The 27,787-nt window shown below is 44.0% G+C and overlaps 2 protein-coding genes across 2 annotated transcripts in view; one reads left to right on the top strand and one right to left on the bottom strand.

The window, feature by feature from the left end:
• Positions 1 to 27,787, top strand: part of DOCK7 (dedicator of cytokinesis 7) — a 120,039-nt gene that overhangs the window by 46,012 nt on the left and 46,240 nt on the right. The window contains exons 13-20 of the mRNA XM_054384559.1: positions 323 to 416; positions 2,079 to 2,241; positions 23,090 to 23,207; positions 24,234 to 24,304; positions 25,220 to 25,358; positions 25,541 to 25,642; positions 26,084 to 26,170; positions 27,454 to 27,685. Of these exons, the coding sequence (XP_054240534.1) occupies positions 323 to 416; positions 2,079 to 2,241; positions 23,090 to 23,207; positions 24,234 to 24,304; positions 25,220 to 25,358; positions 25,541 to 25,642; positions 26,084 to 26,170; positions 27,454 to 27,685 (1,006 nt within the window). The remainder of the gene's footprint in view (positions 1 to 322; positions 417 to 2,078; positions 2,242 to 23,089; positions 23,208 to 24,233; positions 24,305 to 25,219; positions 25,359 to 25,540; positions 25,643 to 26,083; positions 26,171 to 27,453; positions 27,686 to 27,787) is intronic.
• On the bottom strand, positions 4,626 to 15,508 carry ANGPTL3 (angiopoietin like 3). Its single transcript, XM_054384386.1, has 7 exons — positions 15,011 to 15,508; positions 13,410 to 13,520; positions 12,103 to 12,220; positions 10,954 to 11,067; positions 8,790 to 8,885; positions 6,270 to 6,542; positions 4,626 to 4,807 (listed from the first exon to the last, which is right to left on the bottom strand). Exons 1-7 carry the CDS (start codon positions 15,506 to 15,508, stop codon positions 4,626 to 4,628), a joined length of 1,392 nt encoding a protein of 463 aa, XP_054240361.1.

Here is a 27,787-nt window from a genome sequence, read left to right as displayed (position 1 = left end):
ACTATTATACTTGCTAAAAATTGGATATTTGGGGGAAGTCTTTCAACAGCCATTCTCAGTTTTGAAAAAGATAATATTAATGGGGAGAGAAAAGGTTTGCAATGAGAAGGTCCTGCAGCTGACATGATGATTAATAAGGGAAAAAAGAAGGAAATGGGATGGAGAAATGAACTGTAATTTAGTATGTTAGTGTTAACACCTTGTTCTGGGAGGGGAGGTTTTGAGATCAGAAGAAAGAGACTGTAATATGAGATGGTTTATTAATTCTCTTGGAGTCCTGAGGGTTGTGTAGATAACCCATTTTTGTTCCCCCATCCAACAGGAGGGTGATCGCCTGAGCGACGAAGATCTGTACAAGTTCCTTGCTGACATGAGGCGCCCCTCATCCGTCTTACGGAGACTGAGGCCTATCACAGGTACTGAACAAGAGCCTTTGGGTTCGTGGGTTAAGGTATTTGGTTAGTCCTTTCCAATCATGGAATAGTTTGGGTTGAAAGGAACCTTAAAGATCATCTAGTTCCAATGTCCCTCCCATGGGATGGAGCACCTTCCACTAGACCTGGTTGCTCAAGGTCTTCTCTAACCTTGAACACTCTTAGGGAGGGGACACCCAGTTCTTGGAAACAGATGAAAAAGCACTAAGAAGGCATCCCTGGTGTAGACCAAAAGCACTAGAGGTGGTGTTGTGGCAGGTTCCTCACTGGTATGTGTGCACATGCAGCTCCTGTCACACTGGGAGTGGTAGCTGTAAGGAGGAGATTCAAATCCCAAAGCTTCTGAACCAAGCAGGGGCTGGGGAGCATCTGTTTCCCTGAGTAAAATACTAGCTGGGAGGAGATCTCTTTCTTGGCTCCCACCTGGTTAACAGGAGCAGACTCCACCTCTGTTTGAGAAAGGGAAATCAGAAAGGCTGGCATAGCAACAGTGAAGGATTGCTGGTCCCTGACCTGTGCTATTCCTGACACTATTTACTTAACCTGCTCTTGGAAAGCTCTGCTGACAGCAATCCTACCGCTTCCTTCAATCCTCTCTCCCAGCTCTCAGCTGGCCTTGTAGGGAGGTTAGGTATTAAGAAAACTTTGCAAAATTATCTTGCTGCAAATTAATCTAATTATGGTCTGTCATAGCCTCAGGGCAGTGATCACAACCTTTCAAGTCCTTGAATGCTGTTATTAGTTCATGCTTTTCCACCTCCGTTTTGTAAGCTAACCAATCTCAGGCTCTTTCAGCCCTTCCTCAAAGGTTGTGATTTTCAATCTGCCTGCTCCTCTGCTGGAGTTTCTTCAGTTTGTCCATGCTCTTCTTCAAGCACAGAGCTCTAAACTGGTCATGCTGCTCTTCCTAAGGCCTTGTGCTGAGCAGAACCAACAAACTTGTCTCCACACGATGCTGCACTAATATTTTGGAATGGTTGTAGCTTCCTACTGGACGTTAGCTTATTGTCACTGCTGTCACCCAGCCCTTTTCTACAGAGCTGATCCATGCCAGATATTATTGGTTTATATGTTTGGCTTCTCCTTAATGCAAGTCCTTTGCTCTTTCTTATGTTTCACCTTAGTCATTTGAAGTAATTTCTCCAGCTCTCCTGTCTTCCAAGTTTTGACATTCATTCTGGCCTCAGTGCCATCCACCCGCACTAAGTGTCCTGCCAGCACTATCTGCTGACTTACTGAGGAAAATAAGCAATAATCTTGGTGCAGGCCAGCTTTCAGCAACTCCTGAGGTATCCTTCTAGTTTGATAGGCCAGATTCTTGATGAGACTTTGAGTGTTTTTTTTAATGGCTAGGCCTCACAGTAGCATTATCTAGACTCTATGGCCCCAGCCTGCCTATGGCAACAGCCTTTGGGACTTGGTAAGATTTATCTTTCCTGTTGCTTCTTATTATCTGCTACCCTACTTGTCTTAGATGTCAGTTTGATTCACTGTTGTTTGTAACAAATCCACGTTGTCTGTAATGTATCATCTATTTGTTTATGCAGTTAATATATGGGATATTAACTGAAGAAACAGAGCAGGCTTTTTTTTTAATTTAAATTAACTCCTCCTTATTCTAATAAACTCATTTTCTTCTTGCAGCTCAGTTGAAGATAGACATATCTCCAGCTCCAGAGAATCCACATTACTGCCTAACTCCAGAGTTGCTGCAAGTCAAACTTTACCCAGACAGCAGAGTTAGACCTACAAGAGAAATCTTGGAGTTTCCTGCCAGGGATGTCTATGTTCCAAATACCACATACAGGTCAGAGTTTTGAAATATGTTTCACATTTCAGGGCCTGAGACTGGCAAGTCCAGAAATTCCTACCTTATAATCTGGTTCATTGCAAAACTTGCTGCTTCTACTGTGCCAGAAGCAGCAGAAGGGTCCAGACTAACACAGCAGAAAATACACAGTCATGAAGGGACAAACATATTTGCATAAAACTTGCCTGTGAACCATAATGAGAGAGGGTTCTTCATTTACCAAAGTTCACAGTGAAATTTAGGTAATTCCTTTCAGTTTTATGTAGGCTTTTTTCCTTTGTCTGCTAAAGTCGTCATTCTCTTACTGTTTTTATTGTTTTTTGACACTTTCAGTGACTTTTTCTCTTTAAAAAACAAGGAACAATGGGTTCAAACTTGAACATAGAAGATTTCATTTCAACATGAGGAGAAACCTCTTTAGAGTGAGGGTGACAGAGCCCTGGAACAGGCTGCCCAGGGGGGTTGTGGAGTCTCCTTCTCTGGAGACTTTCAAAACCCAACTGGATGCATTCCTGTGCAGACTACCCTAAGTGATCCTGCTCTGGCAGGGGGGTTGGACCTGATGAGCTCTTGAGGTCCCTTCCAACCTCTGTGATACTGTAAAAATGGTGGATAAAAATGAAGGAAATGCATAATCCCTTCATATTTCTATTTTAATTTACAAACAATTTATTTGTTTACAATTATTTGGAAAAAAAAGAAAAGGTCTTCTGAGAATGTGGAAGATAAGAATTTTTTCTAAGGTGTGTTGGACAACCATAACCTCTCTCTAACTAAGCCCAGGCAGGGAGCAGATTTCTTTTCATTCTGTACCACTATTCATGTGGATGCCTTTTCATAGTATCTATGATCTTCGAAGACATTGCATTTCGGAGTGGAATTGTCTTCTTCAACTGAGTAATTTCACCAACTTACTCACCCAGTCCATTATATCTTGTTGTAAAAGTTGGATAAATACAAACCAGATTTCATAAACCAAAGCTTACAAGAGTTTAGTCAAGTTCCACATCTCTTGTAATTCCAAAAGGTTGCTTTATTTATCTATTTATTCATTTTTTAAAGAGTTGCCAGGTAATTAAACATTACAATACAGCAGTACAAATAAGCAGCACCCTGTGGTCTCTTCTTTGTAATAAATCCACAAACAGTAAAAATATTTTTGCAGTTTTTCTATAATTAGCACATTCTGTTCACTGTTGTTTCACTCTGACAAATGACAGTTTAAAACCATTTTCTGTCTGGTTGCAAGTGTTGAGATAAAAAAAATCAAAGACCTGGAACTGTACAAGGGTTAGGTAGGATAGACAAGTCAATATGACTCAGTGTAACTGCAGAATGGGGGCTGTGTCAGTCAACACTTCCACACCCAAACATGTCACTAGTCCTTCTGCCTTAGAGTATTCTGCAGCTAAAGTTACACAGGTGTGAATGTCTTCTCAGGAGCAGGATCAATGCTGTCACCTTGGTTATATCTACAGGGTTTATTGCTTTGTGCCATTGACTCTGTTGGAGCTGCCCCACAGGCAGCTCTTCTCTATTTGAAAGGTGTTTTGCTGTGTGCTTGCTTGGTTTTCCATTTAATTACTTAGTGAGGTGTACTAAAAGGTCACAAAGAGGTGGCTCTGATTCCATTTCAGGTGAGAAGAAAAGCTCTCTTATTAATTTCAGTAAGCTTTGAAGCTTAGCTCTCAACTTTCAGTAAGAAAGCATAGTTTTAATTCTTCAAAGTGTGGTGAGAGCTGAGACCTGTGCTCTGGCTGACTTGATGTGTGTGCACACCCCTATAGCTGAGTGAGGGCAGTGCTTCAGTGAAGAATGGCCTAAGCTACACTGCTGAAAACTTGTCTGGACAGAACCCCAAAATGGGAAATTACGTATTCCATTTGGATAGAAACAGTCCACAGCAACAACACGAACCAAACATCAAAAGAGTTACTCTACAAAACAAAAATGTGTGTTTTCCCCCCTGTAGATTAATACCTACCTGTCTTCTGTAGGATTTTGCCAGCCCTTCATTTACTGAAACTCTTCTTGTGTTGCCTGCTACACAACCCAGAAACAAAAGCAACAGCCTGAAAACCTTTCCCCAGGGCATATTGTCTAATACACAAATTGGTGGATGGTTCCTGGGCATTAGAGTTTCATCCCTGGGGAGGTGAAAGCTCCATGAAAGTTACAGCACATTGACATTGGGGCTAGAGGGAATGCGGTTACTCACCAAACATACTTCAAAATCATTGCAAATGCTTTGGGTTTATGTATTGGAGAAGACACCATACAGTGTATGGCTTTAGGCATGCATCTGCTATTAACTGTGAACTTCTGTGGTGTAGTGAAGCTCAGTGTACATGTTCTGAATGAAAATGCATCAGGATGAACATTCAGTCAAAACTTTTTAGATCTGTTGGGTGTATCATTATCTTGGTTGACTTGAGCAAGTAGTATCTTCCGTTCTTAGGCTTCCAGTATAAGCCTTTTCTTCTGTCTAGTCTTCCTCTTGACCTTGGTGCTACATATTTCCCATTAAGATTGGTTTCCTCACATTCACTGTGCCACCAGCCTCCTAAGGAAAAATATTGTAATGTCAGTTGGACATTGTACTCAGTGTCTTAGTAGACAGCTCCTGTTTGTAACATGAAACTTCTTTAGACTAGTTCCAGCAGAAGTGGCAATCATCCACATGAAATGATGCTGGCACATATATCCACTTACACTAGCACCAAAAGTTGTGTCCCCTAAACGCTGCCACTGCATTGGGACACTTGAAACTTAGCTCCACATTTCCATGTTTCTCATGGTGCTCTACAACCAACTTTTTGCTTTGCTAATATTTTTCTCGGGTACAAATAGTTAAATCTCAGCATGTACGGGAGGCAGATTCTCTTGGTTTGTGGGTTTGTTTGGTTTGGTTTTGTGTTTTTGTTTTTTTTTTTTTTTTCTTGGCTGGTGTCTTTAACCATGAGATTAAATTGTATGCCCAGTTCTACTTGCAAAGGCCTGGCAGTGACTCTGTGCTAAAACGGAAAGTTCAGCTCTTTTGGAATTCGTTGGCCACCTGCTTTATGGTCACTAGAGCTGAGTAATATCTCTCAGTATTGTTTCAGACGTTAAAAATTTTCAAGCCTAGAATGCCCTAGAAAACTTCTGTTGCATAAAGCTGGTGTCTGGAGGGCAGTTCTGTAACCTGTGGTTTAATCATTAATTGCTTTGTCAGTTGTTTGCTTTTTTTGCTATAAACTGTGGAAAACCAGAAGAACGTGCTAAAAGCAAAGAATTAGAGATTCTAGAACCAAATTAAGGAGGAATATCTTCAGCCTTATATCTCTAGGCTCTTCTGAGAATGTTTACAGCACTTATGCTTGACAGCAGTTAAAATCTCCCTCTGAATGGAAACTCCCCATCACTTCTGCTTTGTAGTAAAATGGAGTTAAGAGTCAGGTTGTCTTCCATTTTTGGGCTTTCTTGTTTTGCAAAGAGGAATTAAACAATTCAGCCTAGGGCTGCCAAACCAGATGAGGCATCAGAGGAAGAGCTAGTCTTTGCTTCATAGCTCAGAATCTCATCATGGGGTTTTATTTCATAGATTCATACAGTGGTTTGGGTTGGAAGGCACTTTAAAGATATCTAGTTCCAACCCTGTGCCATGGACAGGGACACCTTCCACTAGAACAGGTTGCTCAAGGCTTCATCCCACCTGGCCTTGAACACCTCCAGGGAAGGGGCATCCATGATGTCCCTGGGCAACCTGTTCCAGTGTCTCACCACCCTCACTGTAAAGAATTTCAACCTGTACTGCTAGTTTTGTTTGAGATTTTGGCCTTTGCACAGCCTCACCATGGTGCCTTGTTATGGATTCTGCTGCAGAAAAATGCTGCTGCCATCCTTTTGTACCTAAAGCCGGGCAAGTCACAGAATCATTAAGGTTGGAAAAGACCTTTGAGATCATCGAGTCCAACTGTAACCCAGCCACCCACTAAAGCATGCCACCATCATGATGGCTCAGAGAGAACCCAGCATGCTGATACCTAGGTAGTTTTCTGGGCAGTTGAAGTCGTTGATGGTGTCCTCGTCACGGTCTGCGGTTGAGAAGCGCAGTTCCGTCTGCTCTGGCAGGGCGTTGGGGATGCTCCCAGAGATGCGTTGGAGCTGGAGGGTGTAGTCTGTCTCGGGTCCTCCCAGGCTGAAGGCGTACTGGATGTGACGCTTGTTGTCTCTCCAGTCCTGCAGCTCAATCCGTAAGATGTAGTCCCCTTGTTTAGTGATGGAATAGGTCTTGTTCAGGCCTAACCAGAATTCCTCTGCAAAGGGAGAGGCAGCAGATGCTGTTTACAGATCCATGCATTGCATTGGGTTGGAAGGGACCCTCAAAGGTCCTCTTGTCCAACCTCCCTACAGTCAGCATGGATACCTCTAACTAGATCAGGCTGACCAGGGCCACATCGAGTCTGATCTTGAATGTCTCCAGGGACGGGGCCTCAACTGCATCCCTGAGCAGCCTGTTCCAGTATTTTACCACTCTCATTGTGAAGATTTTCATCTTTATGTCCCACCTGCTCCAGTTTCAAATCTTTGACCCTCATCCTATCACCACAGGCCCTTCTAAACAGTCCTTCCCCAGCCTTCCTGTAGGTCCCTTTCGGGTATTGAAATGTAGCTCTAAGGTTTTCCTGGAGCCTTCTCTTCTCCAGACTGAACAACCCCAATTCTTTTAGCCTGTCTGCACAGGAGAGGTGCTGCAACCTTCTGAACATTTTGGTGACACTTTCCGTATTTTTCATATCTTGTAAGCATATCTCAGACAGCTGATTCACCTTTAAAATACCAGTATTTGAAAAGCTGTGTTCAAATAACCTGTGCAATGTCAGGACCTAGAGATGTCACAGGTGGGGAGTAAGGGACAGAAGTCACTGGGCAGAGTTAGTGGGGAAGGAGCGATGTAATAAACTTTGCCTCAACCCCCATATTGCTCACACTGCTGTTGAATTTGTTTTTACAGATAACCTGTGGGTAGTATGTGTGAAAATGTAGTGTTTAAAGGGATTTATTCATGGATTTAATTAAATCAATAATATGAGTCCTGGGGACTGTTGATCTTTCCAGAGGTCTCCTGCTACATTCTTTTTGTTTACTTCTTCTTAATTGCACACCAGTGATCAATAAAAGCAAGAGATATAAATGAATTGGAGCTTCTCTCTGAACTTTCCCACCTCTTGTGAAACTCTGAGAGGGAGCCCAAGACATTTAAAACACTCCTAATTGGAACTGTGTGACAAATGAAGCAAATGACATACATAAAACCTAATTGCAATTGTATTTTTTAAGGAAGGGGCTGCAGAACTAAACTGAGGTTTCACTACCCTTCTGCATGAAGCAAATTTGACTTCAGAATTTTTCTTTTGCTAAAATACTTGATAATTAGTTTAATTAGTTTCATAAGTTACATTCATGGAGTAGCTTATCGTTAGTGCTGCTGGTAGCAGCACACAATAGGCAGTTGCCACATGTAGAAATGGTGTAGCTGAATGGGACTGCCACACATGCAGGTGACATTTCAAACAGCAGAAGACAAGGTGATTGAGTAAAATACTTCCACAATTTACAGGTAAGGAGCAGTGGCCTAGTAGATTTTATCACCTTGGAATATGCAGCATAGAGCTAAGTAGGGACATAGCTGGGAGTAGTGACATCTTCTGCCAAATCTTTCTGACACTAAAAAGACGTGGCTTCATGGTGGTGTCAAATATGGGAATTGGAGACCAGTCAAGGAGCAGCTGTAGCAGTCACAGGTAAATATCTACCTCAGTTTTGAGTTACTGTCCCCAAATGTGGAAAAAGTTGAGATATCACAGCTCTTTATTGTAAACGAGTCCATCTCGACATTGCTGCCAGCATGGGTGAGGCTGTGAGCTGTGCTATGCCTAAAAGTCAAAATATTTTCTAAGCCAAATTAGGCTCATCTCACTGTATGAAAAAATAGGGAAAGTATTCTGGATGGGGAAGCTGGTGGGCAGCACTTGGTGGTGTAGATTCTTTGAAGTTGATGATTAACAGGGAAGTGTGGGTGTTTTCCTCACCCTATCCAGCCATGGAGTGGATTGGCCAGTGTTTGGAGAAGCTGGAAGTGTTTGTGCAGGGGAGCACACACAGCCTCAGGCTGTGGCTGTTTGAAAGGAAGCAAGAGTGTAGAAATCTTGAGAGAAAGTAGTGACAGCAACTGGGTGAGGTTTTGCATTTGTGTATATTTTAAAGGCTTTGGGAAGTGCTTTTATAATAAATAGTAGAAGTCTCAATAATTAAAGTATCATTCAAAGTATTCTGGCCTTGCTTCAGCAGAAGTTTCTAAACACACTTTTTAAACTCTGTCTTGGAGAATTTTACTGAGTTATTTTTCCTAGTGAACACTTCTGGTGTTCTAGGAATTAGATAAACTATTCAGATTTGATTGCAGGTTTTGTCTGCTCTCATATGAACATGTTTCAGTAAGAAGATTCAGCTTTTCGAATCAACTGATACAAAGAAAAGGTACAAAAAAGAAGTATTTTTACCACTGAGGTCACCAAAGCCATTTGTATAGGCGTCCCAGGTTTGGTTGAAGTCTAGTGATCCATCCGCTCTGTTCTGGATTACTGTCCAGGAACTTCCTGTGAATATGAAGGAGAAGTCAATTACAAGCCTGGTTGAAGTGTTTAAAGCACTAGAAAATAGGTGGAAAGTAACTGAGCCCATCAGCTGCTGACCTGTTGTCCTTCCCCTGCTTTGGGGGCCATTGGGTGACGAATGCAGGCACGAAGCCCATTGCCATATAGCAACAAGATTCCAGAAATGCAGAGAATCTCAGCAGTCGTCCCAGAAGTCCTTCATTGCTGTGTGTAGAATCCCCAGCATTACAGTCTCTGAGTCCCACTTACAGAGGAAGTCCCAAAAACCCTTAACAGACAAAGCAGCTAACAGAAGTTCCAAACATATCCCTCATAGCATCCCTATACCGAGGCCCTTGCCCGAAGTAGCAAAGTAACAGAAGCAGAAATCCCTAGGAGCCCTAACTGAAGCTGTTCCTGACCTAAATCCCTAACCCCTGACAACTCTTGCTCAGAGTGGCTGTTGATGTATTCTTTGTTATCAATCGCTTAAGCAGTAAAATCCAACCACATACATAAGCTAAAATCTTTTCCCAATAAGAGGTGTCAGCATGTCAGGGGGTGGCTTCTGCAGCACGTTCCAATCCAAGGCTGCCAACACGAGGATGTTGTTCTTGGCACCTGTGGAATGTTCCTGTTTTGCTCTATGCAGTGAGCTAAGTAATTGGTCAGCTAAGAAATCATGCACTCTGCATGCGTCCAGCAGCTGCCCCCAGAGCAGTGGCTGCAACCCTGACCTACAGCATGCGCTACCCTGGCTGCCCTTTGTGAGCTCGCTCTCCACTGCAGGGAAGAAGAGTACAGGTTTGCAGTGAAGGTGTCTCCCTATGAATCCCACTCCCTCTTTATTTTGCAGCACCTGAGTGCAAGTGTCTCAGCTGTACAGACAGCAAATGCTTAATACATTTTGGCCTTGGTCTTATTAACTGTCTGTGGGTGTGCTCCTGGGGCTCCAGTTTTGAGGTGAAATGAGTTAGCCTGATGAAAGAAATCTAGGTGAACACAGCCAAACAGGCCATGGGGCCACTGGGGTGCCCTCTCCCACACCTGAGGTGACTCAGCTCACTGGACTTGTTTTATTAGGCTGCCTTAACTGGGTTCTGTTTGTTTACGAGGTCTGAGAAACACAAAATAGGCAAAATGATAAAAAAAAGAGGTATGAAACATTCCAGACATTTAATCAGATTGTCATCACTGATAGTGCCTGTCTGCTGGGAGCAGAACTCCACAGAAGACATGAGTTGTTGCAGGCCATGTCCACACTAGAGGTGCTGTGGGGACTTTCATGACCAGGTCATGACACCCTTGTTTTACTGGTTTCAACAAATGTAAGCAAAGGGAGGGTTTTGCACAGGGCAACCTTGTGCCGTTCTGTATGCACATCCAAACAAATGACACAGCCATGCCACATGGTACCATGAGTAGAGGTGGCGAAGGGATTTTGTGGAGAAGCTGAGCAGGACATGCACAGAGCAGTACTGTGGGGTGCTCTGTGGACAGAACAGGGAACTGGCCAAACAATGTGTAGTGGCACATAGGGTAGTGGCAAAAGCACCAGACAGATGGGTTTCTTACATAGATAGAACATGGGTAGGTGTTGTGCATCTTGGTCCATGGCAGTTTGGGACTTCTATGACACAAAACTACTCAGCCAAACATGATAGAAGAGTCCTGTCTCCAGGACTTGCCTCTTTGGGTTGGTTTGGTACATCTAAGTCTCAAGCAATAACCCTTGTTAATGAAATAAAACTTTACTAAGGTATTTACTACTTGCTTTTATATGGAAAAGCATTCATGGGTGCACTATAATGGCATCTTTAACGGTCCATAGCTAAATGGGCTTGGGGTTTTTAATATACTTAATTTCTATCACAGGAATGGAAGTCTTTTCCTCAGTAGAAGTGAGTAAAGTGGGGTTGAGGAGACATCAGGATGTGGGAAACCTGAGTTGAGAGTAGACAGTAGAAGTCAAGAGGATACATAACGTGTGCACTTTGGGATGAGACAGTTTTTTGGCTTATGAGAAAGTAGTGATGTGAAAATGAGACTGTTGCTAGCACAGCCATCTTACCAAATGTCATCTCACAGTACACATCGAAAGCTTCTGAGCCGTTGGGTTTAATAGTGTAGACACCGCTGGCCCGCACGCCGCTGTTGTAGAGAGCAGTGCAGTCAGGAGTGACACCTAGAAGAGCAAAGAGCAGACAGTATCCTGCAAGTTTTCAATCTTGGAAAGTTTGTAAGGCCGAAGAATATCCAAACCCTTGTAAGGTTCCCAATGCCATTCCCATTGCCACAGTTCAAACATGCCTTTCACCTCTAAAGAAAGTTCTTCCTAACCTCCTGATTAATCAGGGTGAAGTAAATTAGTTCTCTCTTCATACTCTCCAGGACAGGCATCAGCAGCACCAGAAGTGTCAGTAGAAGGATGATGACAGTTTGTGTTTACAAGAGATGAGTGGTGGATGAAGATTGAGGGCAGGATTACTGCATTATTGGACACTGTTTATGTGTGCCACCCCAGAGACAGCTATGTGTAGAGTAGGGCTAAGGAGATAATGACATTTTTGCCATAGCAGAACATCTTACACTGTAACACAATGCTGTGTATAGATTCATAGAACTGGTTAGGTTGGAAGAGGCCTTGAAGATCATTCAGTTCTAACCCCCCTGCCACAGGCAGGGACACCTCCCACCAGCCCAGGTTGCTCAAGGCCTCATCCAACCTGGCCTTGAACACTTCCAGGGAGGGGGCATCCACAGTCTCCCTGGGCAACCTGTTCCAGTGTCTCACCACCCTCACTGTAAAGAATTTCTTCCTAATCTCCAGTCTAAGCCTATGTTCCTCAAGGTTCAATTCATTCCCTCTCATGTGTCACTACAAGCCCTTGTAAAAAGTCCCTTCCTGGCTTTCTTGCAGGCCCCCTTCAGGTACTGGAAGGCTGCTCTAAGGTCTCCCTGGAGCCTTCTCTTCTCCAGGTCGAACAACCCCAACTCTCTCAGCCTGTCCTCACAGGGGAGGTTCTCCAGCCCCCTGATCGTCTTTTGGCCCTCCTCTGGACCTACTCCAGCAGTTCCCTGTCCCTCTTATGCTGGGGCAGGTATATATGTAACATGAGAATCTTTTGCTTCTCATGCTTTGCTGTTAAAAACCAACACAGACTGTCCACAGAGGGAGTGCAGTGTCTCGTGTAGCCCTGTCTGAGAGAGAAGGTCTCACCCTCAGGTGGGTGTGCTCCAGCTGTGGTGTTGCGCAGAGGAAAGGGGGTGGCCTCTGGTTCAGTTTGCTCCCCTGTGAAGGAGTTCTCTGCCAGTTCCTGCAGCTCTATGTGGTTTAGCTGAAAGAACCATAATTACAGACTGTTAATTTCCCAAGGCTCTGAAGTGAGGAGATTCATGTATCAAGCCAGACAATGTCATGCAGAGAATATTTCTTTCTTGTGAATGTAAATCCTGTAAAATGCCCAATTCACAACATAAAAATAACTTCAGAACCACACTGGTGGATTCTGTTGCATGAATGTCAGCTGTGCCCCTGCTGAAACAAGGTAGGATTCATGAGGTGAGTAAATGACCCATTCTCATGAGGTGCACCTTAATGGGCAAACAGATTTAACTGATTTCCTCAGGTGACATCACTTAGACAAATAGTACCAACATCTGAAGAGCACAGAATTCAGTTCCTTAGACTGAAATGTGTTTTCCTTTCATAGCCTTCTCTCAGGACTAAATTAAATATGAGCATGTCAGTTACACCCATGTTACAATGACACATGTTGAACTGCAGAACATGGTTCCCCCCTGGAGTGAATACTGGAAGAAAAGGAGGTGGAAAGTAATGATACTTAGGAGACCAACAGGAGAACAATAATATGATGGATATAAGAGAAAATATATTATTACCAGTGAAAAGATATTAAAATAAAAAATATATTAAAAATATCATTATCAGTCAGAAGATGGAGCAACTTGGTGTTGATAGACAGTGTTTCAAAGCTGTCTTCTTGGGCATTATGTGAATCACAGAATCCCAGCATGGTAGGGGTTGGAAGGAACCTCTGGAGATCATCCAGTCCAACCTCTTTGCTAAAGCAGGAGCACCCATAGCTGGTTGCCCAGGATCACAGCATTCAGGCAGGTTTGAAATCTCTCCAGAGAACGAGACTCCACAGCTTCTCTGGGCAGCCTCAGAGTGCTCCATCACCCTCATAGTAAAAAAAAGGTTTTTATAATGTTTAGGTGGAACTTCCTGGCTTCCAGTTTGTGCCCACTGCCCTTTGTCCTGTCGCTGAGCAACACTGAAGAAGAGTCTGGCCCCAGCCTCTTGATGCTTGCCCTTTGAATGTAGTGTGCCCTGGCCATAGCCCCAGCATGGCAGTATCTCACCCCAAATAGGTACCCTCCTCCACACCCCCAAACTGTGAGCAAGAGGGGTGGCTGACCCCAATGAAGGGTTAGGCCATTGGCTCCTTCAGTGTTTCAAGAGACAACAGATTCTCAAAATAGAAATAGAGAGGGTTCCTGTACCTTGTCCTCCAGCTCCAGTATCTGATTGTGCTGTCTGTTGAGTTGTGCATGCTGGTCCTCTACAATTCTGAGAAGCTGCTTGATGTGGTTGTCCTGCTCTTCCACAAAAGCCTGAGGCCAGGAAAGGAAGGAGGATTGTGGTTAGAAGCACCAGAAGAACTTCACAGGGACACTGCTGCCATAAGTCTTGTCATGGCACCACTTTTCAGAGGTACAAACCATGTAACATTTTTTCACTTCTGAAGGGTGGAATTTCTTTGCCTCTGAACCGAACGCTCGTTTTTTGGAGACAAACTGCTGTCAGCTTTGTAGACTGTTTTTGTTACTGCTGTTTCCCTTCCATTTTCACATCAATTCAACAATTATCTTCTGTGAAGTTGTCCCTTGATTCAGACTGCCACTGATCAAAAAACAGAACCAATTCCCAGCCTTCAGGCTATTGACTTGGGATTTGGGGTTCTGGATTCATCTTTCGTGTGAGTATTTCCTCACACGAGCTGTGAGGCTTTTTCTGTTTATGCAAATTAGTTAGTACTTAGAAACATCAAACAATAAAATTGTTTTGGTTGGAAAAGACCTTTAAGATCATTGAATCTAGACATTAACACAGCACTGCCAGTCACCACTAAACTATGGCCCTCAGCACCCCACCTACAGGGCTTTTAAATCCGTCAGAGATGGGGATTCCACCACTGCCATGGGCAGCCTGTTCCAGGGCTTGACAACCTCTTCCATCAAGAAAGTTCCTGATGTCTAACCTAAACCTCCCCTGGTGCAACCTGAGGCCTTGTCCTCTTGTCTTTTCACTTATTTCTTGGGAGGAGTAACCCAGCACCTACTTTGCTACACCCTTCTTTCAGGGCGTTGTAGGGAACAAGGTCTCTCTTGAGTCTTCTTTCCTTCAGGCTGACCAACCCCAGTTCCCTCAGCCTCTCCTCACCAGTCCTGTTGTCCAGACCCTTCAGCAGCTTTGTGGCCTTTTGGACCTGCTCCAGCACCTCAATGTCCTTCTTGAAGCGAGGGGCCCAAAACTGCTTTTCCATAGGAAAGTCTGTACAATGCATGTATTGACATTAAGCCTATTAACATTTGCAGGGTTCTTGCAAGGTTCCTGACATCATGTGGCTACTATAGATCATAGAATAGCTTGAGGTGGAAAAGACCTTAAAGATCATCTATTTCCAGCCCTCCTGAGGTAGCTTTTGAATGGTTTCAAACTCCTGGTTTTGTGCTGAGCAGGCAGTTCCTAGTTCATTGATTTGCAACGAGATGATGACGTACAAAGCTGTGGGCTTAGAGATCATCATTTTCCTGACTGCAAAACTTTTTAATCATTATTAACAGAATTTTCTACAACTGGAAAAAGAAATCTACAGAGCCTTCCAGTTTCACAGTTTTCTCACTGGTTTCACTGGGGAATTTTACTGCAAAGTAAACCATGTGTCACATAAAGACACTGATGCCTTTTATTTGACAGAATACACAGCAGTACTGCAGTGGAGGGGAAGGGGCAACCTGAGCTTCTGTTGCCTAACTACTGATAACAGCCATACAGTTTACTTTGGCTTTATGTGTCAGGGGCTTTCACAAGTCCTACTTACTTTGAGTGAAGAAATTTCTGTTGTCTCTTGCATTGAAGGCTGGATAATGGCCAGTTTAGTGACTTTGTCCTCCAGTCCCCATACTTGCTCCTGCAGCTGGATTTTGTTTTGTATGAGGTCTTCAATCTTTAAATTCATCTCCTGTGAGAGATTCTTTATCTCTTCGTTGTTGATTTGCAGTCTGACTGTGGTTTGTCTGAGCAGTTCTTCTTCTTCTTTGATCTCACTGGTTTGCAGTGTGAGCTCATAAAAGGACCTATCAAAAATGTAAAGTTTCTGGAAGATGTCATTCATCTGCCCCTTTGTCTTATGTACAAAGTCTTTCAGGCCGTGCCCAAGCTGGAGGAGTCCGTTGGCCAAGATTCGGACATCATCTAGCATGGCAAATCTGGATTTCATCTCGGGAGATAGAGCAGAATCAAAGGAGGAATGATCCTTCTCAGCCCGAGCTGAAGGAGCGAGTGGGGCAATGAACAGAAAGATGAGAACAATTTTCATGTTTTCTGCTTCTTGTTGAGAATGCAGAGACCTTTCCTATGAACAGCTTTTGCTGTGTGGCTGTTCTGGGTTGAAGAATTTCCTCTATTTATACCCCTCTTCATTTTGGAAGATGCAGAGCAATGAGTTGATCATTAAGCTGTGTGTGTTTGAACTAATGTAACCCCTCTCAGATGCAGCTTGCTAGCTGGGAAGATGAAACGGAGAGATGGGCATGTTGCTGATTAAACTGGCTCTGAACTTTTCCATCTGCCAGACCTTCTGGTATAAAATGTTATTGATGAGATAGTGGTTTTCACACAGTGCTTCTTAATAGATTAATTTTGGGTCACAATCTTGACAAAGGCCTGAACTGCTTCTTGTTTGTGTTGTATGATTCCTTTTATTGCCTCGGGAGTATAAAAGGGTTTACCCTACTTAGGAGCACTGAATGCAGTATTTCAGGTTGTGCAGCTCCTTGGTAAGCTATGGAAGGACAAAGTATTCCCAGATGATTCACACAACTTGATTCTCATCTTGTCCCATTTTCTGATGTAACTCATGGTGCTGCAGTGGATTTACTTGTCATCTAGTTCAGATTAAGTGAGAAAGAGGGAATTAGGTCCAGAGATTGCCTGGATGTGATTCTACTATGTTAAGGTTTGTGCAGTAATTTACACCATATAAAACTTATTTTTTAAGAGCTGCTTTCCAGAGGTGGGTGAGATAAATAACACCTTGCTTACATTCCTCACCTTACCATTCTCTTTACTGTTTAAGATTCACACTACATAAAGCAAGTCTAGGAGTACTCTGAAATAAATGTCCTGCTCTGCAGTGGCTCTCTGCGTGGAAGCATGTGTGTTTTTCAAGTAGTATTGCAGTATTAATGAAAGGTATTTTTATTTTCTGGAATCACTCATAGCAAGCCAAGAAATCTGTCCATGTTTAATATATGGCATTCAGGAGGGCTTTCAGGTTTTGGGGTTTTTTTGTTAGATCTTTTCATGTTTAGTAATTCTTCCCCTGGACTTGTTGTTAATGTATATACAGAAGAGATATGAAGCATCAACAGAATATTTAAAAATATTCTCTTTTCAGTACTGTTCTGTGATAGGACTAGGACAGTGGATACAAACTGGAACACAGAAGTTTCACCTCAACATGGGGAGAAATTTCTTTTCTTGTAAGAGTGGCAGAGCCCTGGAGCAGGCTGCCCAGAGAGGTTGTGGAGTCTCTTTCTCTAGAGACTTTCAAGACTCATCTGGATGTGCTCTTGAGTGACCTGCCCTAGGTGATCCTGCTTTGGCAGGGGGGTTGGACTCCATGATCTCTGGAGGTCCCTTCCAACCCCTACCATTCTATGATTCTCCGATGAAGTTGATTGTTTTCACAAGGCATGTCCATGAGGTTCTGTTCTAGGAGAAGCTGTTCAGCAGACTATCAAAATCTGCAGATTTTCCAGATTAGTTTTGAAGTAAACTCATTGAGCCAGTATTTACTCAACCTTACTAAAAATATGTTGGAACAATTAGGGTTATTCATGGAACTGTGATCATCCTGGAGTGTTTGCATTGAGTCATCATTCCTGCAGTGTTTTCTCATTGATGGAAATGTGTGCTTAGCTCTTCAAATGAGTTTAAAAAAGAAGCACATGCAGGCTCTGGAGGGCACTTACAGCACTTGTGTACCTTTGAGGCAAGTTGGTAAGGTTCTTAACAGTTCAGCTCTGAAAGGTTTGATAGTTTTTTGCTTTGAATGGTAGACCAAGATATATAACAGCTGATGGCATTATTAAACACTTCCAGTGTTTAAAAAAAGCAGGATAAGGGTATGCTTTTGGAGGATTTGTCTTTTCCATAGGAAAATTCATTGGAGTTTCACTTGTAGAGCTGAAGTTTGGGTATGGTTTTTATCTGGCTTCTGTAGTAAGGAAGAAAATCCAGGCTCTGGCTTCTGACAGTGAGAATTTTGGGGCTGCAGAACTTGAAGAACTGGTTGCAAAATTTAAAAAAAAATAGTATAGACACTGCAGTCCAAAGTACTTGAGTGCTTGGGTTTTACAGGGTTTAAGATTAATCATTTTCTGTTGTTTTAGCTGTTTCTTACAAGAAGGCTTTCTCAGGTTCATTTTAAATAGTGTTGAATTCTTCCTAACCCCATCATCCCCCAAATCTTTATTCTTAGTTTAGTGTTCAGAAAAATACGGGAAGTTACTCAAGAAGTAGCAATGACCAAGCAGCTGGAGATCAGACATTTTAGCAGGTTAGTACAAGTTGAGAAGCTCCTGTGTGTCACCATGCTCTGCCTGTTCCTGAGCCAACGTGTGGTAACTCAGCAAACTCCAGGAGCTCTGATGTCAGGTGTTTAAAAAACACAAAAAACTGCCAAGCAGCTTAATGCCACTGCCAATAAAGTCAGCTCACTACAAACCCCATCCTTAGATGTCACAACAGTCATTGAATCATCATAGAATCATAGAATTGTTTCAGTTGGAAAGGGCCTCCAAGATCAAGTCCAGCCATCAACCTAACACCACCATGGCCATTAAACCATGTCCTTAAGAACCATGTCCCATGTTTCTTGAGCACCTCCAGGGATGGTGACTTCACCACCTCCCTGGGCAGCCTAGGAGTGCCTGAGCACTCCTGCAGGAAGGAAATTTTTCCTAATGTCTAACCTAAGCCTCTCTTGGCCTAATTTCTGGCCATTTCCTCTCATTCTATAACCTGATACTACAGAGAGGAGACCAACCCCCACCTAGTTCCAACCTCCTTTCAGGGAGTTGTAGAGAGTAAGAAGGTCTCCCCTGAGACTCCTAAACAACCCAAGTTCCCTCAGCTACTCCTCACAAAGATTTGTGCTCTAGACCCTTCACCAGCTTCATTGCCCTTCTTTGGTCATACTCTGCCACCTCAATGTCTTGTAGTGTGGAGCTCAAAAGCAAAACAGGGCACAGAAAAGCAGAGTAGAAAACCTTCTGATATGATTAAACTGTAAGGGCTGCAGAAACCCTAAGGAGGGATCCTGCCTCAGAGAGCTGTTAGCCCAGTCAAGACAAGATGTATGTTACAAACATGATCCTGAAGATCTTTCATGCAGGTGACCCTGATTAAATGGGCTTTAAATGATTTTTATAGTAGGACTAAAGCAAAGAAAAAGGTCTCTGGGTTTTACTGAAAAGAGAAATTTTCATCATAGTTAGACATCCCCTCTAAGAATTAGGACCAGCTCTTAATGTTTTAATGCCTTTATGAAGGCTTTTGCAAAATGGCTGCAATCACATTAAATAAATATTTAGAGGAGAACCTGGTGCCATTATTTCCATGGCTTGGGAAGCCTTTGCACTTCAGCAATTCATTTTCTGGAAGTAAAAGTACTTTTGAGATCTGTTTGAGATAATTGGATAAGCTTTGCATGCGTTTTGCATAGCATTTTAATAAAAGCTCCAGACACAAGTCCTTGGCTTTAAAGCTTCTGGCTGAAAGTTTTATTGCTAGAAATCTGTGAGTAGTATCATCAAGAAGTTGCTGTTACCTGGAAGCATAAGGACTAGCAGTGTGGCTTTTTTAATCAGTGTATGCCTAGCATGGTTGTTGGTGTTGCAGTGTTGTTTTCATGGTTAGTGCCTTCTCCTCCCTTCCTCCCTTCTATAGAGAACCGAACACTGTTACATGAGAGCTCTCCAGGATGTCTGGCCCACCAGAAGGTTGCTCTCTCTTCATGCTTGTGTTTATATAGAGCTGGAGCTGTCTTGTCTTGATTTCTGAAGACTACTTTCTGTGTCATGCCACTTTCTTTGCCTTTTAAAGCTCAGCAGCTTTGATGCCTGTCAGCTCCCCATGCAGTGAGGCAGCTTCTGCCATCAGTTTGCACAGAAGTCTCGTTTCACAGGGGTTTGGGTGGAGGGTACACCTCTGGTGTCCTGTGGAGTCTGCTGAGTTCTGGTATTTCATAGAATAGGCTGGGTTGAAAGGGACCTTAAAGATACCTAATTCCAAGCACCCTGCCATGGGCAGGGACACCTTCCACTAGACCAGGTTGCTCAGGACCCCATCCAACCTAGCCTTGGACACTTCCAGTGATGGGACATCCACAACTTCTCTGATCAGCCTGTTCCAGCACCTCACCACCCTCACAGTGAAGAACCCTTTGTCCTATCACTACATAAATAATGAGAACTTGAGATAGGGGAACAATCTCTATGTTTCCTAATATGCAGAACTGTTTCCTCCAGCAAAAATTGTGTTTCCTCCAGTGCTTGTTGTGATGAATGCAGGCAAAGCGTCACCTGCTTGTAGGTCTCTGGCACCCTCTTTCTGGAGTGGCATCAAACTGGTGAAATGTCTCCTTTGCTCCCAGCAGACCAAGCCCTAGCAGAAGAGGTGGGAGGAGAACTGCAAGCTTGATTTAAGCTCATCTCTTGCTGTTCAGCATAAATCAATCCTAAGCATAAGACTGCCTTTAATATAGGGCTCCTGTAGCCTGGCTTCACAAATACATTAAATCCCTCTCTTAAGCACTAATACTACTTAATAAAAGTTTTATGAGCAATGTACATTTTAAAGTAAATTTCCATATCCGTTTTCATTTTAAAAGAGCATCAAGGAGCAAATGTATTCATGCCAGCACAAAGTAATTTAGTAGAGCCACAAAAATGGCACAGGCCCCTTCTGAAATAGTAAGAGAGCCATTGATTAGGCAAAGGAACCAATGGGGATGAGATTCAAAAACTTAATTCACCATGAAGGAGTTGGAAGACATTCCCAATGCCAGCTAAGCATATTCCTCTGCCTGGAGGGGTAGAAAAGAGCTGGCTTCATGATGCTGCCCTGTATAGCCTTCTGGAGATCCAAAGACACTCTGTAGGGGCTGACCTGGAGGAGGCACCTTTTCCTTCAAGGACTCTTAGAGAATTCCTTAGGAGCAGCATTATCCTGTGCCTGGGAGCAAATGGAGTTGCCATCAGAGCCAGGTCCTCGGTGGGATTTGTTTGCAGATGCTGATATCACAGAATCACAGAATGCATCTCAGGTTGGACAGGACCCTCAAAGGTCATCTTGTCCAACCCCCCTGCAGTCAGCAGGGACATCTCCAACTAGATCAGGCTGCCCAGAGCCACATCAAGTTTGACACTGGATGACTCCAGGGATGGGGCCTCAACCACATCTCTGGCCAACCTGTTCCAGTATTTCACCACTCTCATCGTGCAGAACTTCTTCCTAATGCCCAACCTAAATCTGCCCTGCTCCAATTTCAAACCATTGCTCCTCATCCTGTTGCTGCAACCCCTTCTAAACAATCCTCCCCAGCCTTCCTGTACATCCCCTTCAGATACTGAAATGCTGCTGGAAGGTCTATCTGGAGCCTTCTCTTCTCCAGGCTGAACAGCCCCAGCTCTCTCAGTCTGTCCTCCTATGAGAGGTGTTCCAGCCTTCTGATCAGCTTTGTGGCCCTCCTCAGCTGCTTCAGCAGGTCCATGTCTTTCTTGTGTTGGGGACCCCAGAGCTGGGCATAGGACTCCAGGTGAGGTCCCACCAGAGCAGAGTGTCAGACAGCCAAGGGCAGCCCAGCTGCTCCTTCAGGAGAGTGACCCACTGCTAGCCCAGTGCAGGTGTTTTGAATCCCACAGCATCTAAAAAGCTACCAGATGCCTTCTTCACTGAGCAACCAAATTACTGCCCTCCTGACAGTTGAAAAAAGAGCCTCATAGTTTTCAATCTGCCATTGCCAGCACTCTGTAGTGCCTGCTTTATTTTGCTTAAAATGTTGTCCTGCTGTGCTCCTCACTGCAGTTCTCCGTGCCCATCTGTTGTCTCTTGTCTCTCTGGGACAAGGAACAGTTGGAAACTGCTTACAAATTGTGCTGAGATTCACTGAATAGTTCCCAGAGGGGGGACAGAGGGGAAGGGAACCTTTTTTTCCCTTGCCAGGGCTTGGCACAGACTTGGTTGCTTCAGTCTTTCATCCCCAGCAGATAGAACTTAGCAACATGAGCCTCTCACCTAACCATAGGCTGCCGAGTAGCCTGTGGTGAGCATCCCTCTGAGTAGCTCTTGTTGGAACCATAGGAGCCAGGGTATCCAAGAGGGAGTGATGCTGGTCTGGTGGGCAGGGCTGTGTAAGAGATGGGTATAGGATTTCCAAGATGACCTTTGAATGATGCATAATAATTGCTACACTTGTTTAGGGGCAAAAGAAGGTATGTTTGCTTTGAATAATGGAGTCTGTTGCTTCAGGGGCTGTTGTCTCTTTTGTCTTGAAATAGTGTTGTCTTTTTGTCTTTGCCTTTTTGTCTTAAAGGGACTTTCTGTAGGTAAATTACAAACTCATAGGGCAGGTGGGGGCTTGTAGTTTACAGTTTTGGTAACAATGTGTGAATCCAGCTTGTACTTTGTTAACAGGAACTCAGCAGGGCTAAGAGGATGGAAACTGTTGCAGAACTTTGCATCTCATCACTGCTTTAATTAATTATAGGCATAGAGAAATGGAGCTGGAAGGGGCCTCCAAGATGGGCCAGGTGAAGGCTGCAGTTGCCTGTAAAGCAATCTGGACAGGTGTCTCCTTCACTGGTCCTCAAAAGCTACCAGAAAGTGGAGCTTCCACACCCTCCCCAGGCAATTTGTTCTACTGCTTAACTTGCCTTACAGCCAGAACGTTCTCCCTCGTATCTGACATAAATCTCCTGTGCTGCAATTTCAGCTCATTATGTCCTGTCACATTCCTGTGGATGCAAGGATCACTTTATCACTTTGCTCTCTGCAGCAGCTCTTTAGGTACCTGGGAGTGCTGTTCCCTCAAAACATCACAGCACTCCACTCTGGTTCAGTCTGGCCATCCCTGCTGTTTTCTAGAGCTCCCGGCTATTCTTGTTTCTCAGATGTGAGTGTTAGCTTATCCCCATCCTTCCCAAAGTGCTGTGGGGTTGGAGATACAATTCCATCTGAGGCACTGCAAGTATTTCATATCTCTTGAAGCTACAGAGGTCATAGAATTATAGAATGGTTTGGGTTGGAAGTGACCTTGGAGATTACCTAGTTCCAACCCCCCTGGCATTGGCAGGGTCACCTTCCACTGGACCAGATTGCTCAAGGCCTCAGTCTTTTTGTCTTTTAGTTCAGTCTCCTTTTAGAGAAGAGATGTGACCTGAAGTCATCCTGATGTAATAAGATTAAAAAAAAAAAGAGGAGGACAGCTCACAAGAAGGAAGGTTTTTAACAGGAGCCAGCCCCTCTGCTGAACAAATAAACACTTCTTAGTGCTTTTCTGTTTATATTTCCTTTCCACTTGATCTTCTTAGGTTGTAGAATCACTGGTACATTTCTAGATGTATTTTTCAAGTATACTTATAAACAAGAACTACTTCAAAATCTGATAGCAATTAGAAAAATGATTAATTTTGATGTCTGAACTAAGGAGTCACTATCACATTGCTGGTATGGGTGTGCACTAATGTTGGAGAGAAGCCCCTCTGGCTAATGGCAAATGTCAACTCCTTCACTTTGACTGTTTCCACAGAGGTGTAAACAACAGCATCAGTAAAGGTGTGAACCCTCTCTTTCTCACATCGAGATGTTCACTTGATGCCTTTGTCTCTTGCAGGAATCTTCTTTATGTCTATCCTCAGAGCCTTAACTTTGCCAACCGCCAAGGATCTGCCAGGAATATCACTGTAAAAGTCCAGTTCATGTATGGAGAAGACCCAAGCAATGCTATGCCGGTGAGGAAGAGCTTTGTGCTCCGCCTGAACGCTGCTGTTGATGAGGCAGAGCACAGGCTGCAGTTCTAAAATCCCTGTGTTACACAACACCCCCTGAAAGCCAAAGGAAGGAGTTCAGAGCAATACACAATCACAGTGTTTCAGAACAGGGAGTATATCTGTATAGAGATTACAAAGTAACCATGTAGCAGCTGGTATTTTAACCTGAGGCGGTGGCACTGGACACCCTTGTGTTTGGACTAGAATCTTTACTGTCACACCAGAACAATTACAGGTGATGATTATACTTGTATTCAGGACCCCCACCTGGAATACTCCATCCATTCTGCTGTTCCCATCATAAGAAGGACACAGAGCTATTGGAGTGAGTCCAGAGGAGGGCCACAAGGTTGATCCACAGGCTGGAGCACCTCTGCTATGAGGATAGGCTGAGGGAGCTAAGGTTCTTCAGCCTGGAGGAGAGAAGACTCTGGGGGGACCTTAGAGCTGCCTTCCAGTATCTGAAGGGATCCTACAGAAAGGCTGTAGAGGGACTTTTCATAAGGGTGTCTAGTAATAGGACAAGGGGGGATGGTTTGAAGCTGAGGGAGAGTAGGTTTAGACTGGACCTTAGGAAGAAGTTCTTCAGTAGGAGGGTGGTGAGACTCTGGAACAGGACACCCAGGGAGGTGGTGGATGCCTCCTCCCTGGGGATGTTCAAGGACAGGCTGGCTGAGGCCTTGGGCAACCAAGTCTAGTTGAGAGGCATCCCTGCCCATGGCAGGGCGTCAGAATAGGTGGTCTCTGAGGTCCCTTCCCACCTAAGCTATTCTGTGATTCTATGACCAGAAGTGATCAACACTTGGTGAAGGTCTCTGTAGGGGGTAGTTACATTCATGGCCTTCAGCCATACCTGTTACAGCAGATGTAACTGTGCACAGATGCACAGACTCGTGAGTGGAGCTGTAAATGGCTGTGTGGCATTAGGAAACAAATTCTGGGCACATTTTTATAGGGAGATTTTGATGTTTGTGTTCTTTTTTGCAGGTCATCTTTGGCAAATCTAGCTGTCCTGAGTTTTCTAAAGAAGCATACACAGCTGTAGTGTACCACAACAGGTAAAACACAGGACATGGCCCTGTGTGGACAGTGTGATTGCACCCAAAGGAAGTTTTACCAGTGTGAATGTGCAGTAAATCTCCAATCACTCTCAGTGTTAATTATTTAGCAATGGCTATCTGATAGCACAACATCTGCACTGTCTTTAGAGTTTTGTTGGAGTTGTTGTTTGCTCTGGTACAAATCAGCATTGTGTGAGGGACTGTGATCCTCAGCACGTAGCCCAGCTCAGCAGATGCTTTAAGTATAAGCTTCATGTTAATCAGGAAGATTGCTGTGAGAAACTCAGGTTAGCATGTGCTCCAGTGCTTTGCTGGAGCCTCTTTGGTGTTAGTTACAAATTGGAAGTACTTGGTCTTGAAAATATTCCAGAGCAGGTGAGATATGGAATGCTGATTCTGGCCTTAATGTGTTGATACTCTTCGTAGCCATCAAGGAAGAGAGATACTTGTCCTGTAGTTGGGGATTGTGGCCATCTCCACCTTGAGACAAGAGTTTATAGCTCATGGGGTGCAGTGAAGTTCAGAGTGCCTGTGTGAGGAGAGGGCTGCTCCTGTCATTTTATGTGGACTGTAAAAACATACCTGAAGTTTTTCCAGTCCTTGGTGATCAGAAAGTGAAGCTTCAATTCAACAGGATAATCCATATTCTTCCTCCCCTCCACATACTTAAAGTATTCAGTCAAAGCACAGGAGGAAACAAGCTGCCCAGAAAGGTTGTGGAGTCTCCTACTATGGAGACTTTCAAAGCCCACCTGGATGTGTTCCTGGGCAACCTGTTCTGGGTGTGCCCCTGCTTTAGCAGGGAGGTTGGACTAGATGATCTCTAGAGGTCCCTTCCAAGCCCAGCATTCTGTGGTAGTAAACCACACTGTTTGTATTGATGACTCAGCTGAGGGTCTGCTCTCTACACAGATCACCTGATTTTCATGAGGAAATCAAGATTAAGCTGCCAGCCACTTTAACTGATCACCACCACCTGCTTTTTACTTTCTACCATGTCAGCTGCCAACAGAAACAAAACACTCCCTTGGAGACTCCAGTTGGATATACTGTGAGTGTTTTTGAGCAGAGAATATTTTCCTAATGCATGTGTTTGCAGTTTGGTTAGCATCACTGTCCACTCATACTTCCAGGGGAGAAGTTGAGAATTTGGCAGTCAAGCCTGCAAAGTTCAAGAAAGCTTTAAGAAGTGTATGGTTTTGTTTTGTCTCTGTTAATCCCTTCTCCTTGCAGTGGATACCCATGCTTCAAAATGGACGACTAAAGACTGGGCAGTTCTGCCTCCCTGTCTCCCTGGAAAAACCACCACAGGCCTACTCAGTGCTTTCTCCAGAGGTGAGTTGAGCTTTCTGCTGAAAATTGCCTCTCTTAAAAAGTGAGAGAATGTCTGGATACATACATGTGTGATTGTGTGTGCATGGGAGGGCCTTAAAGCTGCCTTCCAACACCTGAAGGGAGCCTACAGCATGGCTAGAGAGGGACTTTTCATAAGGGTGTCTAGCACTAGAACAAGGGGGAATGGTTTGAGGCTGAGGGAGAATAGACTGGATCTTAGGAAGAAGTTCTTCAGTAGGAGGGTGGTGAGACTCTTGAATAGGCTGCCCAGGCAGGTTGTGGATGCCTCCTCCCTGGGGGTGTTCAAAGCCAGGTTGGATTGGGCCTTGAGCAGCCAAATGTAGTTGAGAGGTGTCCCTGCCCATGGTAGGGGGTTGTAGTGGATGATCTCTGAGCTCCTTTCCAACCTGAGCCATTCTGTGATTCTCTGTTAACCTGCAGGTTCCACTGCCTGGGATGAAGTGGGTGGATAACCACAAGGGGGTTTTCAATGTAGAAGTTGTGGCTGTGTCATCCCTCCACACTCAGGTAAGTGTCAAGAGCAGTCATTGTAGCAGAGTTTGATAGTTTCTTGACAGTTAGAACAATGTCAGAGTTGCTACCATGAAGAGTGTAATAATGACTTGTGGTGAAGTTGCAATCTCAGTTTTCAGTTCTGAGCCAGCAAACCTGTTACTCCACATGCTGCTGTGAGTGTATTTGAGAAGTTCTGCTTAAAAATCGGAGCACTTTGGCCTTTATTGCCAGGGGGTGAATGAGCAGCAGTGTTTTCAGACCTCAGGCTGTTGTGTTGAATACAACAGATCTAAGGAGGGTGCAGACATATGACATGTGCTTGTTCTTCCTTCTCCCCTCTGCCTCTTTTGTTTCTCCAAGTACTTTTCATCTGAAAAGAAATTCACAGAATGGTTCGAGGTGGAAGGAATTTCTAGAGGAGGGACATCCCCAACTGGATCAGGATGACAATTGTTTTGATTAATCATTTCAACTTTTATTAATCCCCAGTATGTCATTTGATGGGAGATTTTTGGGGGTCTTTTATTTGTGTTGCAAATAGTAACATGATTTTAGTGCCTTTTTGCCTGGTTTTCTAAGAATACACAGTCTGTGGGCCCACTAGGTTTACTCTGACAACTTCTGAACATTGGTTGATCTCAGTTGAATTGGATTAATGGACAGAACTCTCGAAGATGTTGAGTTTCTTCTAGTTTTTTGAGATCAAATGGTTCTAAGAATGAGGGAGAGAATCCATCCATAAGGTACAAGTCCATAGCTCTTGTGAGACCTTGACTACTCCTCCATTCTGGCGTCCCCATCATATGAAGGTGTGACACAGAGCTGTTGGGCTGAGTGCAGAGGAGGGCCACAAGGATGATCCAAAGGCTGAAGTACCTCTGCTGTGAGGACAGACTGAGGGAGCTGGGGTTGCTCACCTAGAGAAGACTCCGTGAGGATCTTAGAGCTGCCTTCCAATGCCTGAGGGCATCCTACGGGAAGGCTGCAGAGGGACTTTTCATAAGGGTGTGTAGCAATAGAACAAGGGTGAATGGTGTGAAGCTGAGGGAGAATAAGTGTACACTGGATCTTAGGAAGAAGTTTTTCAGTACAAGGCTGGTGAGATACTGGAACATGTTGCCCAGGGAGATTGTGGATGCCCCCTCCCTGGAGGTGTTTAAGGTCAGATTGGATGAGGCCTTGGGCAGCCAAGTCTAGTTGGGAGCAGATAATCTCTGGGGTTGCTTCCAACATGAGCCATTCTATGATTACTTTTGGATCTTTTTGCTGCTTTTTTTTTTTTTCCTTGTGTGTAGGACCCTTATCTTGACAAGTTCTTTGCACTTGTCCATGCTCTGGATGAGCATATGTTCCCTGTGCGAATAGGAGACATGAGAATTATGGAAAACAACTTGGAAAATGAACTGAAGAGCAGCATTTCAGCTTTAAATTCCTCTCAGCTGGAGCCGGTAGTGCGATTTCTTCATCTCCTGCTTGACAAACTGATTCTTCTGGTAGTAAGACCTCCTGTCATTGCAGGCCAAATAGGTATTCTATTTAAGTTTTATAGAGAATTACATAGCTGAAAGTTTGATATGTCTGGTTTTCTCATGCTTATGTAGAAATGAAAAAGTCCATTTTTATTCTGGA

The sequence above is a fragment of the Indicator indicator genome, chromosome 10 (assembly GCF_027791375.1).
Source record: "Indicator indicator isolate 239-I01 chromosome 10, UM_Iind_1.1, whole genome shotgun sequence".
In the NCBI taxonomy this organism is placed as follows: domain Eukaryota; kingdom Metazoa; phylum Chordata; class Aves; order Piciformes; family Indicatoridae; genus Indicator; species Indicator indicator.
The sequence above is the reverse complement of the archived record's forward strand: the minus strand, read 5'-3'. Positions and strand labels throughout refer to the sequence as shown.

What these genes read in the sequence shown, in the direction of transcription:
- ANGPTL3 (XM_054384386.1), bottom strand. Translation starts at nt 15,508, where the DNA reads ATGAAAATTGTTCTCATCTTTCTGTTCATTGCCCCACTCGCTCCTTCA. An exon ending in TGGCTTTGGTGACCTCAGTG is followed by an intron (nt 6,543 to 8,789) that starts GTAAAAATACTT and finishes CTCCCTTTGCAG; the next exon opens with AGGAATTCTGGTTAGGCCTG. An exon ending in CTGCCCAGAAAACTACCTAG is followed by an intron (nt 4,808 to 6,269) that starts GTATCAGCATGC and finishes ATTTTTCCTTAG; the next exon opens with GAGGCTGGTGGCACAGTGAA.